General features: G+C 40.3%; 1 protein-coding gene across 4 annotated transcripts in view; it reads left to right on the top strand.

Annotated features, from left to right (window-relative positions):
• The window catches only part of stxbp5a (syntaxin binding protein 5a (tomosyn)), a 64,329-nt gene that overhangs the window by 29,071 nt on the left and 14,537 nt on the right, over nucleotides 1-20,721 (top strand). For all 4 annotated transcript variants that reach the window (XR_015863793.1, XM_088403298.1, XM_088403299.1 and 1 more), the window contains exons 6-13: nucleotides 4,161-4,295; nucleotides 9,719-9,782; nucleotides 11,815-11,898; nucleotides 15,665-15,788; nucleotides 17,541-17,619; nucleotides 18,724-18,878; nucleotides 20,335-20,407; nucleotides 20,483-20,630. Coding sequence is in view for 3 of the 4 variants with exons in the window: in XM_088403298.1 (XP_088259424.1) it covers nucleotides 4,161-4,295; nucleotides 9,719-9,782; nucleotides 11,815-11,898; nucleotides 15,665-15,788; nucleotides 17,541-17,619; nucleotides 18,724-18,878; nucleotides 20,335-20,407; nucleotides 20,483-20,630 (862 nt within the window). In the remaining variant the exon portion in view is untranslated. The remainder of the gene's footprint in view (nucleotides 1-4,160; nucleotides 4,296-9,718; nucleotides 9,783-11,814; nucleotides 11,899-15,664; nucleotides 15,789-17,540; nucleotides 17,620-18,723; nucleotides 18,879-20,334; nucleotides 20,408-20,482; nucleotides 20,631-20,721) is intronic.

Genomic DNA, 20,721 nt, shown 5'->3' with positions numbered 1-20,721 from the left:
ATAAAATGAATTAATTCGATTAGTTCTCAAGGATTTGAGCATTAGCTTCATCGTGAAATTTTGTAAAAGTGGCAGGAAGCTATTTAGACATTTTCCATCAAAGGGAAAGCATTGAAGGAATACGTCAGGGAGCTGAAATTTCACCCAGATGGTGACAACATGTCAAAGTTCAACATGGTATGACCACACAATTCTTTGGCTAAAATGCTGCAAGAATGATGTAGAAAATATGGTGACCTAACATTTCAGAAAAATATGAAAGCAAAGCACCCATATGTATAATCATAAGATCGGCAACACGCGTAGACCTCAAGGAACTCCGACAAACTGTCTCCTCCAATCACTGACGCCGCGGTCACCCATCGGAACCAATCGGATCAAAAGTACTGAAAAGTCGCGGGACGGGTTAAGTGTCAGAAGCGGTGATCTGACGCAGCGCTGACATGACGGACAGGTGGCCGCCAGCGACTTTTACGGGGCGGCTGGCGTCCGTACGGAGGCGCTTGACTGCCTCTGACATTTAGTAAGCGTCGCCACCACCCCGAGACACGCCGGCGAGGGACGTCTCGCTTCGAGGTGCTCGGCAAAGTCGCTTGAGACGTCGGTCTTCGGAAAATGACGGGGAGACGGTTGTTAGCATGAAAAAAACTCATCGTATTGAGCAACAAACATGTTGCACACCGCTTTACACATGTCGGTTATTTTATTCGAGTTATTTTCCACACGATAAGGCGCACCCGATTATAAGGCGCATAGAATAGAAGCTGTCGGTAAGGCACTTAAATACTGAAATGATATGACTCTATCCCCTACTTTTATTTGTGGTGAGGCCTTCAAATAGTTGTGGTTCATGGGTCATCTTTTATTTGCAGTGAGGCTTTTAAATCAGGAGCTAATGAATCTAGCAATTTATTTTTCTTGAATTTGCAAAAAGGCATTAAAATACCTTTGGTTAAACATTATTATAATGAAATGATATGGAGTATATGAGTAGTCGTCATTCCTTGCTTTTATTTGTGGTGAGGCCTTCAAATGGACGATGGTCCAGTGATTTGAGGATTTTTTTTTTTTTTTTTTTGGAGATCTTTATTTGGGGTGAGGTTTCCAAATACTTTAAGTGAACATCGGTTCCAGGGATTAGTTCCTTTTTGCTAACTCTTTGAACAGTATAAAATTAGTTGTCTTCGTGTGTGTTTTTGTTTTTACTGAGGCTTCTATTTAGAGTGAGGTATTTAGAGCCATCAAATGTTTTAGTAGCATTCCATAAGAATGCAGAAACTTTTCACCGAGTTACTCTCGTTACATCACATCCATCCCCGCAACCTCGTTTACCGCAGACAGAAGCTTCCTTCTTCCGAATTTGAGTGGGACGGGCGAGCGCAGCGTTGCAGAAAGCCCCCCGGCCCGGACGTCCGTTCATTTTGGGATGACCCAAAACGAGGCGAGAAGGGAGGGGGAGGCGGAGCTGAGACAGACTGGGCCCGGGCCAGACAGCGGTGAGTCAGTCTGTGGGTTGCGCTGTCGGCGACGCCGGCGAGAGGAAGAGAGAAATCCTGCCGAGTCACTGTGGCGTAGGATGCTCCAGTCGCCTCCCGGCCCGGCTGCAGATGTCCACGTCGTCTTGGACGCGGGCTGACGTGATGGCAGATAATAAGGGAGGGACCTTTGGGTCGGCGCGCGCCCAAAGAGTCCGGCACTTTCTCATTTGCGAGGATGTCGCAAAACCGCTATCACGGTCAAATACGCTTTTCCAGGCTTCGTCACAGTATCCAAAAACTTACATAATGTCTTAATTATAATATATATAAAATAAACACAAATATAAATATATATTTACTTTCAACCCCTCAAATGTTCAGTGGCATCAGGCCTATACATAATTTTTTTTTTGGAGGGGGGGGGTTCCTATGCCCCCTTATGTACAAATATTGTAAAAATGCCATAACAGCATGAGTAACAATGCTGTATATTTTTATATTTATGAAATTGAAATAGGAATATTTACTACGTCATAATTAGAGTATTATGTTTTTTGCATGATGGGAGTCCAGGCTAAGCCAATTATCAAAGTCTTAGCCCTAACCCTAACCCTAGCACCACCCAATATAAAAAAATTCTATTGCGAATTGCCGTTGAAAGGATTAATGCAAAAAATCAGGGGAAATGCATGAGAAAACTTTGGATGTTCAATATGTCCAAAATTGACAATATTTCCAATTTTGAATGGCAGTAAATGAGCCTGACATGGGCTAAATTTCACACTTGTAGGGTGTACCTCTCAACCTCCTGTTTGCAAGCATTTTCGACAATCTATGCAATAGAAATATAAAATATGTACTATTCTAATTTCCAGGCCAGTTGATGTCGAATCTCTTCTATATTTAAAAGCCTGACCTTAATGCTTCAAAAGAAACAACATATTTCCCTTATATAATTTCGTTTGTGTTGTTATGTTACAAAAAAAAGTCATGACCAAAATAGTCAACACAAATAAATAATATTGGTCAAAGTAAAAAAAAAAATCTGTTCTTTAGTTTTGAATCATCTTCAAATGTTTCCTAGCTCTCCTTAACTAGATACCTGATTTATTTGTGCAGTATGTCATTTCCTTTCCGCTTCTGGGAAAGCTGTGCATGGGGAGGGCGCAATCTGCCATCTCATTAGATTCTTGTGAACTGAAACCCCGCTAGGAGATTTGGGCTCAGCGGCATCTCGGATTAAGGCACTCCTTTGGGCTGGAGATTTGCCACTACTATACACTTCGGGTTGCTGGTTTAGTGCCCGAAACGACGTGTTAAACCTAGCATGCTACTCATGATAGACACGCCTACCGAATTGCATGTTGATAAGGGAAACCGGCTGACCTTGTAAAGTTGTTTTATGTCCAGCAGCTACAAATGGGAAGAAAGTAAATAAAGTTAAGACGCCCTTTGCCTCGGGCCTAATTATAAAGCATTATCGTCTGTTTGGCCTTTTGCGAGTTCCCTTCTAACTCACGGCAATTAAGGTCAAGCTTGCAAACTGCTGACGCGCTCGCTAAGTTGGCGTGCGTCGCGCCGGTCCTGGGTGGATCATCCATCAAGCCAAGCTGTGCCGTTAGGAACCATGACAATTAACGCCCAGTGAGCCGGCTCCCTCTCGCTCCGCATCATGTGACCGGTTGCGCCGTTGTGTTGGTGGCAGGCGCCCGCCATTTCCAAACGAGCCGCAAAACCGTTAGCTGCCAATTAGCGTGAGCATTCCAAACATTGGAGGGACTCGTTTGAAAATAGGAGACCAGAACATTTAATAGATGCTCACAGGCACATTCATGTAAATAGGAGGAAAGCTAATGCTAATTGCATGGAGAAAACTAGTAACTTTGAGTAATTTAATAGCACATGTTATGTTTTTGCTTTGTTGGAAAATAACAAACAAATGTGTCACTTTAAAGATGGCCAATTTAGCTGCTAATTGTACAATTCGTTAGTTAAATATGCTCCTTCCTTAGATGAAAGATTTAGACACGGTTTCTGATTTCTGAAATTATGCTAACACCATGCTAATTTAGCCGCTAATGGTTCCAGCTTTTAACCACTGTTCGCACAGTCAAATGACCAGCTCTAAGCTAGCGTTCCACAGTGAGTAAATATTTTTGTTTGTCAAAACAGTGTTCGCATGCTCTTTTCATCTCTATTCGCATGACAACTTGTGTGGCAGTACATTTTTGTTGCTGCTAATTATTAGCAAAATGCGAGTTTGGTAAAATCTCCCAAGTACCTTTCTATTAGAAATAACGTCCAAATATTTTTTTTACAGTAGTTTGAAAATAGACCCAGAGATAAAAGCAACATCAAAGCATCAACCTTGAAATATTAAGGAAGCCAGATGAGCAAGGTCACGCATTATTATTCCTGGGATGGTCTGGAGCTGAAACGGGAAGATGGATGAAAGAGCAAAATGATGAAAAAGGGATGAAAAGATGAACGGATCACCACTTTTGAGGAGGACGGAAGGGTTTGTAGCCTCTCATTAAACTCCAATCTGGGAGGAGACTCCAAACCGACGGACGACTCAATAATCTTCTCGGCGTTCAGCGCGATATGTCAGGAACGTCCGTCTTCAGGCTTTCTGTCCTGTAACTCTTTGTGTGTTATTTTTTTTTTCTTCTCCATTTGCAGGATAACCTTCTGCCATCTCCCTTTCCAAAGTAAGTGGCTGTACATCGGCACGGAACGAGGAAACATCCACATCGTCAACGTGGAGTCCTTCATGCTCTCAGGCTACGTCATCATGTGGAACAAAGCCATTGAACTGTGAGTTTTAGCTTCGTACGTTTTAATGTCCAGAATCTTGAAAAAAACATGAACATCCGTCCGTGGCATTGAAAGAGTTCATCAATGCCAAAAAAAAAAAAAGACTTAAAACATGCCATCAGTGTCTGATTTATTAAACTTGAGAACCTTTTAAATTTCATTTGTAATGGTTCACAAAATAAATCAAAATCAACATAAAGTGTCCTCTTGTGGATCATAGTAGAGATCTGTTATCAAAAAGAAATAACATATTTATTAATACATAGTTGTCCACAAAAAATAATCAACATAAAGTGTCAAACCTGTTCTCAAAAAGAAATAATTATAAATAAATATTTGTCCACAGAAAAATACCGAGCATTACATTACATTAGATACGTAAGTGTTCAAAAAAAATCAATCATGAACTTGACAGGTAACGAGAGATCTCACATGACAAATTGGGTCGAACCATTCTAGTGTAGGGTAGAATCTGGCTTTTCAAAATAATAAAATTGACTAACATACTGACATAAAATTTGTTTGAACTTATATTTTGCTGAAACATTTCATTAATTCACATGAGCATACATCCATGGTATCAACGAAATATTGCATTTCTGATTCGGCTGGTAAGTTTAATTAAAAAATGGATTATATTTGCTGATAACTGCAGAAACCTTGTTAAAATGAGGCAATATATATTTGGATACAAACGGTGCGGCAACACATGTAGACACAGGCACAAATTGGCCATCTCAGCAGGAAGAAAACCACTATGCCCTTTTCCTTGAAAAAAATAAAATTTCCAAAATGTTATTTGTTCACATACAAACTGCATGCAAACATCCATCTAACCAAAAACAGTGCACGATTAAGCAGTGCAAAACGCCGGCGTAATATTCAAAGTGACTCGGCTCAATATGCAAAGTCAATAGCAACTCAAGTCATATTGCTAGCGTGGCAGGACGCGGCCTATCGACGGAACTAAGTGCTGCGAGGGATGCTGCGTAATCACTATTTTACATTTTCGCCATCTTATTATCGGTTCGATGGAATTTTAGATCAGCACAAAAAAAAAATACAAATAAAGATTCTCTCTAGGTATGCGGCCAAATGTTCCCCATAGCGCCTTCAATGGATCTGTCAGCCTGACAGGCTCCATTTTATTTCCCCGCTGTAGAGACTTAAATTATTCACCGGAGCGTTTTGCTTCACACGTTGCCCCCCTCCTGTGCGCGCGTGGCAGAGCGGGTGCGCGCGCACCGCCGGGGACGGGCAGAAGAGGGTCGGAACAGGTGTCCGCCAAGATCACCGGACGCTACACGCAGACGTCTGAGCTGCGGGGAGACCGGGCGATCGGGGGAGGGGCTCGCCGTTTGGGGAAAGGTCGGACATGGACGCAGGGGTGGGGTGATGGAAGAAGCCAGCACACGCAGTGATAAGAGAGCTTTTCCCGTCACAGCGGGAGCGGTAGATGGCGGATGATGAGATAGAAAGGGGCCGATAAGGGCCGCTGCCTTTAAGGACACGCGGTAACTTGGGACTTCTCTTTGACAAATTGCTTTTTAACGACGGCGATGGTGTTCAATATGCATGCGCCATTACGATTACATTAGAATGTACTTAGGGCTAAACTCGCCCCAACGCTTGCTGGAGGTCCGCTGACAAAAGATGAGGAGCTTAAAAGTTTGAGGAGTTAACCAGTTTACAAGTTTTTGGAGTTTTTTACATTTTTATGACACTGCGGTATGGTGGCAGTGAACTTTGAGGACAATAATCCTCTGATGGCTTAACGCTTGCACGTGACGGAAAACGTGGCAGTGTAGGCACAAGCAATGAAGATTTTTTTTAGGCTGATGCCGATATTTGGTAGAATTTTTTTTTTCCCAATTAATCAACCAATAAAATTATAAAGTTATGTTGAGGCATCCCCCACGAGGCATCAGTTCGATTTTCACTTTTCATGGGCCAGCCTGCTACTTACTTCCTGTGAGAAGTCGGAGTCAAAAGTAAATTTACTGTATTGTAGAAAAACTAAACAAAATACCGTATTTTCCGGACTATAAGTCGCATCAGCAAATATTGAGGATAAAAAAAAACGTTTGTCACGGAAAAAAACCATCAGATTTATGCAGAAAAATGATAAATGGTAGTTTTATACCTTTTTTTTTGTCATTTTTATTCAAAACCTTTTTTAATCATAAGAAATGTTACCAGCTAATCGCTAGCAACAGCATCATCTTTTGTTGACATTTTCACCTTGATTTGAGTCACTAAAACAATTGACCACGATGACTGTAAATGCACACATGCTTGAGCCCCAACAGATTGTAGTTGAGTCAAGGCACTTCCAAGATATTTGTGTTTTGATTACAGGAGTTGATATGTTAGCATATTAGCTTAGCACACAACCGCTAAATGTTTACGATAATGCTATTTTGGGGTCGAGGCACTTCCTGGATTTCCACATTTTGAATACATGAGACGAGTTGACATGTTAGCGTGTTAGTTTAGCACACAGGCATCACATGTTTACGCTGATGCTTTTTGGGTGTCTGGAATGTGCCTGAACAAAAACTTTTATAATACTGACAGCTTTTTCTTGTTAGCCTAGCATAGCTTAGTTTTTTGTATTCATTCGCACATACACTATAATATAAATATGAGGTGCGGTAATTATAAATCGAGGAGCTGTTTTACTAAAGTATACCCACAAGCTTTGTTCATCCGTTTATAAAATTCTCCAGCCTTTTACACACATGGTGTGAACATCTGTTTCTTCACATATGGACGATTTGTCCATTCAGTAATCATGAAATGGTTTGTTTTGAAAGGTGTAAGGATGAGCTGTTCTTCTTCTTTCTCTTTACCGTATATGGCAGCAGCGACTGCTCCTTTTTATCTCTATTGAAGCCCGTCACGTCATTCTCCGTTAAATCGCGTTATTAATTAGTTGCAACAGTTCAAAGGCATCCAGACGGGCTCATGGTAGCATTGTTTGCTTTTGGCTTGAGGCAGTGAGACTCTTGACTCTTGTGCTGCCGCACTCTTAAAGTGTTTGGCTCGTGTGCGTTTGGGGAGTTGATTCGAGGCGATGGTCAGCGGGCACACAAGTGGGCCAGGAGTGGCAAAAACATTCAGAGCGTAGCGTGACGCATATTGCACTTGAATGCCTTGGCTTTCGGCCTCTCGAGAAATGAGTTTTCCTAGGCCACGAATTAGCATGTTATGGGCACGCTATACCGTTGCGGCCACATTTCTATTGGCGTCTTCGTTGGCACCAGATATGTCAGTTGTCTGTTTGAAAAGTGTTGTTTTTTTCAATTTGAGCAAAAAAAAAAAAAAGCACACCATGAAAACGGTGATGCGGTGAACATCTGGTGTTGCCGCCGGGCCGATGACATCAAAAGCCCCAACGACAACAGCTTGTTTGCAGCATGGTTGTTACATGTGCAGCGTGTGGCCTCACGTCACCTCGGTAGAGCCGGTTGTTTTTTTTAAGGGATCTTATTTTAAGCTAATTTCTAAAACTAATGCAACTTTGTAGAGCACAATTTTTACAAATTACACAGTGCTTTTCAGCTACAATTACAAGAAGGCATTGAAAATCATTCCATGAAACATAATTAACTCATCCGGTGCCATTGACGATTTTAGACGTCAAAAAACACTTTTGCTGATCCATTTTTAACTAGATGGGGAGTAAATTCATGTTTATTTTCTGTCTAGATTTAAAATGATCAGGATTGAAGGTTGTCTCAAATCTGTCACGTTCTGTCGGGATTTCTTTTCTGGTGGGTTTATTTAGTTTCAGTTCAATTCAGTGTGATTTGTTACCCCGGTTTTCCACGTTTTCCAGCCAATCCGCTTCGCTCGTCTCTCGTTCCCTTTTAGGTTTTGCGCGTTTCCTAATTGTGCATGTATTTAAACCCCAGTGTTTGTCCAGCTATTTGTCAGGTTATTGTCTTTTCCTCGCTGTCATACCATCCGAGTTCACCATCTTCCACATCCCTATATACATTATTAACACACAATGAAATCTGTATAATATAGTGTCTTGAAAACACCCAACTCTTTGTTCATATTTTGCGTGTTAACGCTAACGCACAACAATGTAAATATTTTTCTTCCATTCAGACACTTAATGTAAACATGTCTGCCTTTTAAACAATGTATGAGTTAAACTGCTGTATTGATTTTTATTGACTGTACCGTGAAAAATGTAATCCGTGAGGCACCATGAGATTTATACTCAAAATGTCAAATTGAAAATCTAAGAAAAAAACAAAGAGAGAAAACGAAGCATATGGCACAATCAGATCAGTTGCATTTGTAATTCCGCGAGGGGCTAATTGATTGTTATGGGTGTATGTTTCACAAAGCGGGTGTTTAGATGTGCCGTAATTGTTGTGGTATGCGTGTGTATGTGCGGCACATGTGTGAACGCTGTGAAGTGAAACAAGATGAAGCATAAAAAAGAAAAAAAGCTGCAGAAGCGCAGCTTCAGTAATAATAAGCCTCCAATCATCCTGCGCTATCAGCCTAAATTTAGATGCGGCTGAACGATGCTGGCATTTCAGACACATGTTTTCCCTTCCTTTCCAAGAATCCAGTGCTCTTATCCCGGATGCTGATGCTTGCGTTGTGATGTGAACGTTGAAAAAGTAACAAAACAGCAGTACGTCTCTTTTTTCAAATTAAGAACAAACTAATTGGAACATAAGGTAACATTTTCAAAATAGGTTACAGTGATCGCTTTTCAGAACATTTTATGACTTTATTTTGTTAACTATTAGAGCATACAATCAAGATTCAAGATCTAGCATCCATTTTTCTCATCGTAGGTATATGCTATATTCTTTTTGTATTTTGAAGTCTCCTCTTTACTTTTTTTAATCATTCAAAATCTTCAAGGTTGCTGAAACTCTTTTCTGAGGTTCTCCTTTGACTTACTTTGGATTGAATTGTGATGCATTATAATGAGCATAACAAATGCGCAAAACAATACTAATTGTAATAATTTACAGTTGTACATGGCAATATTTTCTTTTTTTGTACAAAGTGTCCATTTTAAAGGGTATCCTCGGCATTTTGTCGACGTGTCAGACATTTTGCTGTCTCTGACCTTCGCACGAGCCCCTCATCCATCACTGGGGGGCCGCTTTGCTAAGCTTGTACAAAAAGTCTGTCCAAGTACAAACAAGAAAGTTTTTTTTTTTTTTTCCCTGACATTCCAATGGTAACAGCATCCACTTGAGGACCGCACATCTTCACAGACACACCACAAGGATGTCTTTGAACGCAGCCTGATTGACAGCTCCGTCCTCGCCCGTCATGACCTCACCCCGCTCCCCCCCCTCACCTCGAGCGAGTCCAGAGTCAATTACGGATGGAGACGTTCGTCTCTCACGTCTCCTTTCTCTTTTGTGTCTCCCCCTAAGGTCCTCCAAGGCTCATCCTGGACCAGTCGTCCACATCAGTGACAACCCCATGGATGAGGGGAAGGTAAAGGACACTATTAAGCACCGCTTAGCACCCCAGGGTCCAAATGGAGATTGAAATGGTGGCGATAATGCATTTCAAATTCATTTTTCACCCGTGAGAAATATACTTTTTGGACAACGTTTTAGCCGCGGTGAGATGTGAAAAGAGCCAATCGGAAACTAATTTAGCGTTTTTGTGTTTTTCCTGAATTTTGTATGAATAGATCAGTATTCGATGTTAAGATATCGATGGAATTGTTTGGTAAACAAAACATTGTTCAAACGCGATGTTTGAGCATTTAGATTCTTTGAAATAAGCATCTTTTGACCAAATACCAGCTTGCTATTTTCTCAGTTTTATGATATGGATGACCTTTATGATCTGGAAAGATTTATGAGTCGTTTTGAAGAGTTCATAGTTTGCATTTCCTGACCACCGTGTTTGAGAATAAACCAATTTGATGTGAACGATATCAAAATGTCATAAAGATCAAATATGTATACTTAGATTGAGTAACTGACTGGATTTTGATTCACTGATTTTCATAATTAATTTAAAAAAGATGGCAACACGAGTTGCCAAAGCGGTCCAAGCTGAGCCTCGATTTTTGGGAAAGTCGATCTGAGATCCCGCCCATTAAAAGGTGGACTCAAATTAAACGTTTCGCATCTTTCCAAAAGATAAAAGATGAGGCCTTTAAACGTTTAATCCCAAACGCCGGGCCTCTGCGGGATGATTCGCCGATTGCATCAGCACGACTCGGATGCACATCAATTAAATGAAAACGCAACCCATTATTCCACTCGTGAACGTCGAATCAGCCGAGGCCGCGGTTTAAACCAAACACCGATTGTGTCTTCAAAGTCATCTTTTTTTTTCTTGCATCACTTATCTTGATTCAGCTGACTAGGGATCAGCATAATAACTGAGCGTTAATAATAAAAACGTTGGAGCAAAAATTTTTGATTGGCAAACTTATTTGAACGCACTTTAAAGAAGTTCAACTATACTTGTAGGCTATAACAACATTTTTTTTTTCGCTATAGGGTATGCGGCATTATGGGAAAAAATGCCAAATGGAAAAACAATATTTGCTGACTCAATTTTCAAAACTACTGGTATAGTGTATACAATATTTTGCTGGTCCAGCTTTGACCACTAGTTGGCGTCCTGGGCCTCCCCACGTCATCGTCATTATTAATGCCGAACCGAACTGTAACTGTCAGTCTTTCGCCCTATTATTTTTGTTTTTTTTAAACCCACTTTTCCGTCATTACTGTCATAACCAAAGGTGGGCATTTAACTAAATATTTGCAGGTCCGTCATTTACCACTAGTGGGCGTCCTGGGCCTCCTCTGTCATGGACATTTTTTCATGCTAAATCAAATTGTTATGGTTAGTCCTTCGGCCTATCGTTTTTTTTGTTTTTTAACCCACTTTTCTGTCACCGCTGTGTTGCCACCAGGAGTGGCCATTTTACCATTTTTTTCTGTTTTGTAATCGCTCTTCGGGGCCCCGGGCCACCTTCCGTCATTGCCATTTTTTCAAGGTGAACCAAACTGTAATCAAACTGTACTTGTTTGTTTTTGATATCCACTTTTCCGTCGTCACTTTGCCATCACCAGAGATGCGCAGTTTACACATTTTTCTTTGTCCGTCATTTGTTGTTTTTCTTCCAAGCGACATGCTCACCTCTCTGATGTTGTGACAAATACATTAATGAACGAAAATCAATTTTCATCTTTTATTATTTTTTTGTTGTTGTTTTTATTTGATTAGAGACGGACTCTGTGACCCTGTGTTAAACACTAATTGAAGTCTGGAAGAGTGACACAAAGGCATTATTGCACATATGGAAATGGAAACACATCCCTCACGGCAACCTTTATATGATGATGTCGTCCCTTGTGTCGCCTGCATTCTTACCTGATCCGCTATAATGTGGCACATGAACGTCAAATCCATCACCTTTTTTTTTTTATCCCCTTTAATATCTTCCTTCTCTCCGTCTGTCATCTCCACTCGTCTCCTGGACGTCCGTTTCCCTCCTCAGCTGATAATTGGATTTGAGTCCGGGATCGTGGTCCTCTGGGATCTCAAATCAAAGAAGGCCGACTATCGCTACACTTATGATGAGGTAGGCAGTCTTTTATTTCCCCGCCTCCCTTCCGGTATCTTTTAATGCTGGCTGGAATTGAAATTACCTATTCATGAACAAATAAGCCGCGCCGTGGTTTACTCCGACAGCAGCTCGCTTTCAGAAAATAAATAAGCGCTTCAATAACTGTGAAAGTGATGAGTGTACAAAAAAACTCTGAAGGGTGGAAACTGGATTTAATAACTATTTTTCACAACGAGATTTGGGGGATATTATCGCTGCGAGCATCCATATTTTTAATTTTTGAAACTTTCTAATGGAGGCCAAGGACTGTTTTGGAGGGTCGTTTTCAGCAAGGTGCAAATCCAAAAACATAAGTGTCTGTTTACAATTTTCAGGTATTCAAAATGTATCCGAAGTTTTATTTACTCAAAGATCAAAACTACGCAAATATGCTCTCAGTTTAATTTGTTTCGTAAACCAGCCTTGTAACAAAAAAAAAGTTTGGACACCCCCGAACTGGACGTTTAACAGTAACACCCCCAACTATGGATGCTATCTTGTTCGCTTGTTAATGGTGTTAGCATCTAGCTAGCAGAAGGCCGAATTGTATAGTTGTTTGATACACATCGTGTGATTCTATTTGTTTTATGTTTAGTTTGACAGAAACCTGCTTGATGAGATGGAGAACTTAATGTATGCTACGTTAGCATGTAGCGGCTAGGTAGCCTCCCACCATCTTATTCCTAATGGTTTAGTGTTTATGTTTGTGTTTATGTTTAGTTTGACAGAAACCTGCTTGATGAGACAGAGAACTTAATGTATGCTACGTTAGCATGTAGCGGCTAGGTAGCCTCCCACCATCTTATTCCTAATGGTTTAGAGTTTATGTTTGTGTTTATGTTTAGTTTGACAGAAACCTGCTTGATGAGACAGAGAACTTAATATATGCTACGTTAGCATGTAGCGGCTAAGTACCCTCCCACCATCTTATTCCTAATGGTTTAGTGTTTATGTTTGTGTTTATGTTTAGTTTGACAGAAACCTGCAAAACGAGACAATTGAGGACATAATGTATGCTACGTTAGCATGTAGCGGTAGCCATCCACCATCTTATTCTAATGGGGAAATATGGGCACATGTCAAACGATGTACCTGTAACTAATTGAAGCAACGTGTCTTTATTTATTTTATTAGCGCAAGCAGGGTAGATTATGTGAGAGCACTCTGGCATGTTTTCTCCAGAGTCCGGTTCGCAGCTTGCATATTGATGTCGTAACATGGTTTTGTGGGTCTCAACTTTGCGGCGCACTCAGCTGCTCCCGCGGTTGTGTTTCCCGGCGGGCGGCGGAAGAGAGGCTCTATAAATAAAAGAAAACACAATAAAACTGAGCCGGTGTCATGATGCCCTGTGGACTTGTGTCAGACCTTATTGGCTTGCTTGCAAAATTGTATTCCTACTCACGCATTTGCAATATTTGTCGGTGATGTTACTTCAGCCAAGTGCAAGCGGGGCGGGGGAGCTCGCGTTTTCAAAAGTTTATTTATTTTTTTATTTGCTTAGTTTATGTGCACGATGACCCAAAAATGAAGCTTTTTTTTATTTTTACTATAATCTGTGATTTGAGCCAAGAATGAGCCATTATTACATTCTATTCTATTCTATTTGAACACAAATGGTTTGGCAACACATGTAGATGCACACATATGACAATATGTATCAATAAAGATGACCGATATTACGGCATGAGTTTTTTAATTGATGATTGATGATAAATAATCCACAATGTGATTCTGAGAGAGCCTAAAAATCCCTCAGAGAAGCTGTAATAAAAATCCCGGCAAACATTTAACCTGCAAATGCTCATCACATACAATAAAGATGTGTTTAATGGTTCATATTTTTTTCATATATTTTTTTAATCACACTCAGAGGGATTTATCAAGAAAAACAGGTTCCACCCTGTTCCGCTATTGAGGAATAAAAAAGATAGATTTAATTAGAGACATCTCAAGACAGAATTATACCAAGAGGGAGTGATCATGTTCATCATGGCAGGAAGAATCATCATTGGCTAATAATGGAAATAGCAGCAGACATCTCAGACGAGCCATCAGCTATGAATAGTTCAAGTGGGTCTGGAACATAAAAATGTATTCAGGAGAAGAAGACATGCTGGAACCAAGTATGCATTCATAGGAAAGGAAGATTTGTGTGTATGTGTGCGCACAAGCGTGCCCTTGATTTATACTACATGGTGGGGACCAAATCCTGGGTTTGACTGTCTTTGTGGGGACCTTTTGGACTTGCGGGGACCATTTCGGTGGACTCCACACGTTTTTAACGGACAAGAATCACTTATAGGTTTGAGTTTAATTTTGGTTGCGGTTCAGGTTAGGGAATCTGTTCTGATGGTGAGGTTTAGAGGCTAGGAAATGCATTTTGTCAATGGCAAGTCCCCACTATGACCAAATATGATCTTTTTAGAATAAAATCTTCCAAAACTAGTCGATTTGAAGTTGAATATGCAAAAATTTTGGTCTGAAAAAAGTGGTATCGTTAATCCTGACTGACAAGCATTTCATAGGACTTTGTCCAAAAATAATACGATAATTGTTAAGGGGAATATTTTTTTCTTTTTTTTTTTGTTCCCAACCTTGACTGTTTTTTATTCATTGCATTTTATTCTTTTGTGGTAGAATGGCATGCACAAATAATTAAGTATAAATAGTAACAAGCAGTTTTTTTTTTGCTCAAACCAGTCTCTCGAAAGCTCCTGCGGTACGCGGACGGTAATTGCGCGTAGCTTTTCCTCGTCCTCATTAATTTGCCGCGCGGCCTTGTCCGCAACAATAACAAAGGAAAGGTCATTGCGCAATCAGAGCTGCAATGCACTGCCGCGATGCGTCGCGGCGATACGCCGTCTGCCATTGTCCTTGACGTCCTTTTCCGAGGGGGACAAATAGAAGTTTTCAAACAGATAGCCCGTTCCGACGAGGTGTAGTGGCGTGGCCCAATAAATAACCTCCAGACATTCCAGAGAGGGCCGAGGAAAGAACCGAGAAGGGTGCATTTGTTTGTTTCTTCTTTAATTAATTTTGGGGCCCCTCTGATTTGTGGAGAGGTCTTCCGAGGAGCCAAGATAAGCTCCCTGGGGGTGTTTTCAATAAGACCGCGGGAGCATTGTGAGGATATTAGCTTATCTGAAAAGGGAGGCGGGGGATAGTAACCGGCAAGCAGGCGAATCCGCTCCTTTTTCCGGTGCGGCGTCCGTTATTATCACGGCCCAAGAGCGGAGACCACCAACGGGCCAGATTTGGCATAATCTCATTATCTTCCACGTGTTGCTACATTCGTGTTCACTGCGGTTTTTGTCAATCGCTGATAAATGGGGAAATGGGCCGCGCAACACGTGCAAACGAGCACTTTTGCGCGATAACGCGTACAAATATATAAATTGAACGCAAATATTCCTTTGAGTCTTTCTCGCTTTGTTTTCCGCGAATACGAGCTGTTCCCGGAGGAAATAATGCAAAAGCCAATTCATTCTTTCATCGCAGACTCTTAAATGTCACCGTCATAAAACCTTGATGAAGTGCACACAGTGTTCTAATTAGCATTTGAACTAACTGCCATACAATCTGGAATACAAGTTAATCACTCTTAACGAAACTAAAGTATAACAAAGTAAAGCGCTGACACATTTTTTTTTCCATGCAAAATGTTCTTCTTTTTTTCAAATATGGAAGAGAGACAAGCCTTTTTGATGGCGTAACACCCTGACCCCCGCCTGTTGTTTCCTAGGCGATCCACTCGGTTGCCTGGCATCATGAAGGCAAGCAGTTCGTGTGCAGTCACTCAGACGGCACGCTGACCATATGGAACGTGAGAGGCCAGGGCAAGCCCGTACAGACAATCACCCCCCATGGTAAGTGCGCATATTGCTCACACCATCAAACTTCTTTTGACTCTTCTTGTTCCTTTGACTCTTCTCGTTCGGACACTTTTATTGACTCGCGCTTTTCTGCTCACAAGTCTCATGAGTTTTATTTCCGGCTCTTTTGATAGACTCTTCCTTTTCTGAGTCTTTTTCTGAATTCCTCTATCTATGACGTCATTCTTCTCATGAGTCTTATTTCCAGCTTTTCTGGTAGACTCTTCCTTTTCTGGGTCTTTTTCTGACTTCTGACCTCTTTTTCTGACTCCGTTCTTCTTCTGACTTCCATTTCTGGCTCCACTTCCTCCTCTAACTCTTCCTCATTTTTTCCTATTCTGACTATTCTTGCTTTTCTTTTGACGTCTTTTCACTCTTCTTCCGATACTTACTTTTCTAACTCTTCTTCTGACTCTTCCTTTTCTGGCTCATCCTCGTTCACTGACGTTTCATTCTCCTTCTGACTTCCATTTCTGACCCCACTTCTAACTTTTCCTCTTCTCACCATTCTTTTTTTGACCTCTTTTCACTCATCTTCGGATGCTTCCTTTTCTGACTTTTCCTTTTTTGACTCCTTTTCGAGCTCTTCTTCTCTCTCTGACTTCTGATTCTTCTGACTTCCATTTCTGACCCAATTTCTTCTTCTAACTCTTCCTCTTCTCACTGTTCTTGTCACTTGTCACTTCTTCTTTGCCTTCCTACTATTCTTTTGACTTCTTTTCACTCTATTTCTGATGCTTACTTTTCTGATTCTTCTTCTGACTCTTCCTTTTCTGGCTCTTCCTCTTTCACTGATTTTTCATTCTACTTCTGACTTCCATTTTTGACCCCACTTCTTCCTCTAACTCTTCCTCTTCTTGTTCTTTTTACTTCTCCCTTTCATCATTGTCTTCTTCTAACTTTTACTTGATCTTTTGACTTCTGACTCTTCTTCTTAAGTAGTTTTTATTCACTGATTACTTCCTCAAACGCCTAACCAACACTGTCTTTGCACATTGTATATGCAGTTCACTTGTACCCAGTAGCTAGCAGCTCCATGCTAACAACGCTTCCCTTTTTGTCAAGCAGCCCAGCAATGGTGGCAAGTGATTAAGTATAAATACCTTGTTACCTAACTTGAGTAGATTCTTCAAGTATCTGTAACGTTTTTTTAAGAATGCCATTATTGTCCCTAGATTTTACTAAATACCTTCCTTCGCAAATGGTCATCCCTTCGGCGATAGAAAGGAATATTGTCACTTCACCTGTGTGTTTTGTATTCCTCCGTGCCTGCTATCTTCGCTCGCACACATTAGTGTTGCTGCTACATTTGTTTTTGTCCCGCCGCATCCCACATCACGCTTGCTTTTTAGCCCTCTGAACACTTTTGACACCTTCAAGCTGAAGGATTTTAGCCCTGTGTTGTTTTTTTTTTTTTTTAATTACTTGTTTCTCCTCTGACGATGCTCATATAATCACTTTGGTATTTCATGTGCAATTATGCAAATTCCTTTGACGGGTTTAAGCCTGGCTTAGCCATCTTTTAATTGTCTTTCACTGTAGAACTAGTTAGGAACCATCCGTCTACATTATTACTGTTATTATTATTACTCAGACCCTTTAATCACCTCGTAATTAACATTACTTCAATCATGTTTTTTTCATTATTTTATTATGTGCCGTGGTTTGCATAAACAAGAGTGTCGGTAGGAGTGGAAAAGCAGGGAAGTGGTCCACAGATGGATTGTGTTTTGTGTTCTATTTCAGGAAAACAGCCCAAGGATGGAAAGAAGCCAGAGCCGTGTAAACCCATTCTCAAAGTGGAATACAAAACTACCAGGGTTGGGTAAGACGGTGACAAAAGTTGTTTTGAAATAATCCTCATTAGTTTCTTGGAAGATGATAGCCACACTGATGAGAAAATTAAAAGTCCGCAAGAGTTTCATCATAATGTACAGAAAATGAAGGCACAATTTATTTTTTTGCTAGAATAAATACTCTAATATTTTAGACAAAGGTTCACGGCAATGAATGGTTGTAACTTTTTACAGGAAAATTTACACTTTTGTCCACAGTTTAGCAAAACAATATTACAATAAAAACTACTTTGAAGTCGTAAATTGAAAATAACAAAATGTTTGTTTTACCAACAGTTATTATAATACAGCCAATAATAATAAATAATAATAATATAAACAAACATGGTGATGTTACATATTAAAAGAAGTCAGTTTCACCAGACTAACATTGTAAAAATGGATACGATTTTACAAGAATTCATAATGTTCCTTTTTGTTGTATTATGTTGTTGTTGAAATGTTTTCAATTTTATGACAAATTTGTGATCTCCAAATCTCATTGTTTGTTTGCACTTTTTCCTGTGTTCATAAATTAAGAACAAAATGTTCACTTTACCAACAGAAATATAATAATAAAATGATAAAATAAAAATAATAACTACAATTAATAAAAAGGCATAAGAAATACTAAATAATACATTAAAATCATGAAAAAAAACTGTCGTAATATTACAAGAAGTTGTAAAGTTACTTTTATGTAGATTGTAATGTGTGAAAAATTGCGCAATTTATGACCATTCCCTAATTTACAAGGCCTGTTTTTGTTGTAAGTACTTTTGGAAGTACTCATTGTTAGAAAAAACTTGGAATATTCTGCTTTACTTTTTTCAAGCTATAGTACTACTACTACTACTAGATGAATCGTTCAGAAATAATTTAAAAAACAAACTCTTAACTTTATTTACATAAATGTCAAGCACAAAGGTAGACTGGAGAAAACTCATGAAAAATATAACCTGAAGGTAACATACGGCAGATGTGCGCTGCTGTTTTGGTTAGCAATCTGGTTCAATTGGGATCACTATCGGGATATGAATTGAGGTCATTACAGTTCCTATTTTTTTAAGTTTATTTTGTTTACGTTACTCCAGGGAGCCCTTCATTATCCTGTCCGGCGGTCTATCCTATGACACGGCGGGCCGGCGGCCGTGCCTGACGGTCATGCACGGCAAGAGCACGGCCGTCCTGGAAATGGACTACCCCATCGTCGACTTCCTCACCCTGTGCGAGACGCCGTACCCCAACGGTGAGTCCGTCCGCCCCTTTTTTTTTTTTCATCCTTCCCGATGCTCGGACGCCGTTTTCCGCGTCTGTTCGGCGCTGCGATAAATTTGGAATTTCCCAAGGGGATGTATGGAAATCGCTCTCTCGCCTCGTCTTCGTTCGCGCACAATAGCCCCTGCGTCTAAATAGAATAAGCATATTTTCCACGTGTTGAGGCGCTGAAACAAGTGGATGTGAACGCAGCGTAATCTGCCGCGAAAGAGCCTGGCTTTGGCACACGCATCTGCGGGATGGATTAGCCGGCACATTATGTAACCGCGGCGACTTCATTATGTCACTGGCAGCCAGCTGATCTCATCTGCTAATAGACATCACTGAGGATTATTACGTTGTATGAATCTGTGTGTCTGGCTGGCACATTGATATGGAGATGGCGGATGTGCTCAAGTGCGATGAAGGCACAAACGCACCAGAAAAGACAATCAGCCACAGCTAATGTTGTTTTTTTTTCCCTGTTTTGCTGATTTCTACCTTGATGCTAATTTATGTAATGATCATTAACTCATAATACACAATATAATATAAACTCATAATACACAATGTAATATAATAAATATAATACACAATAATATGCTAAATGAAGTAAGGACTAAAGTAATCAATTTAGGTAATTAAGTCCTAAAATAATTGATTACTTTCCGCAATCAAGTACAAATGTATTTGATTGCTTGAGGTTATCAAGTACTCAAGTAATTAACAAGAGTTAATCAAGTACTAAAGTCATTGATAACTTTAAGTTATTAAGTACGAAAGTAATGGAGAACTTTTTAGGATTAGATTTCATGAGGTACTTAGGTACTAAAAGTGATGGAGAACTTTTGTACTTAAGTACAATGAGTAATCTAACACTAAAGTAATTGATTAGTTTAGGTACAAAAGTATTCAATTACTCTAGACATCGTTGTTCATTGCGTTCGGTACTTAGGTACTAAAATTAATCAATTACTTTAGGTTCTGAAGTACTAAAGTAATCAAAATACAAGCGGTAACTGATTACTTTGGTAACCGAGTGCCTAAAGTAAGTAGCTTAAGTATTTTTTGTACTAATAAGTACAGAAGTAATCTAATGTAATCAATAGTGGTGATTTTTATTGCGACCTGAACAGCTTTTTATTAGGATTTTACAATATTTTGTAGTAACCTCCAGAAAATATCAATACCTGCCCTGACGAGCAGCCAAATCCCATTTCTATATTCAGAAACAAAACAAGAGCAATATGTTGTAACTTAGCATTTTTTAAAGCGGTTGCTTGCGAATCATTTACGTGATGCATTCACAATTCATCGGATGTGCTCTGGGAACGGTAGTACCGTAAGAAAAACCACACAGGCATGGGGAGAACACGAAAACTTAATTCAGGTAGGCCAGAGCGAACCCACGACTTCTGCACATAATTGTGCTATTTTAAACCTCGCAGACTTTCAGGAACCTTACGCTGTGGTGGTCCTTCTGGAGAAGGACTTAGTGGTGATCGACCTTGCACAAAACGGGTGAGTCCTCGCCGTCGCAGAAATTCGGGAATTTACCATTTACTTACGATGCTTTTTCTGGCTGGTCTCAAACAGTTACCCCATCTTCGAGAACCCCTACCCGCTGACCATCCACGAGTCCCCGGTGACCTGCTGCGAGTACTTCGCCGACTGTCCCGTGGACCTCATACCAGCACTTTACTCGGTTGGCTCGCGGCAGAAACGTCAGGGCTACAGCAAAAAGGTACTGCATTCAAACAACGTCTACTCAACCCCCAAAAAGCGAATTACCATCTTATATTCTTTTATTACTTTTGTACAAACTCAATTATAGC

The sequence above is a fragment of the Hippichthys cyanospilos genome, chromosome 20 (assembly GCF_059441005.1).
Source record: "Hippichthys cyanospilos isolate Australia breed blue-spotted pipefish chromosome 20, RoL_Hcya_1.0, whole genome shotgun sequence".
Lineage (NCBI taxonomy): Eukaryota > Metazoa > Chordata > Actinopteri > Syngnathiformes > Syngnathidae > Hippichthys > Hippichthys cyanospilos.
Note: the sequence above shows the minus strand (reverse complement) of the source record. Positions and strands in the feature narration are given on the sequence as shown.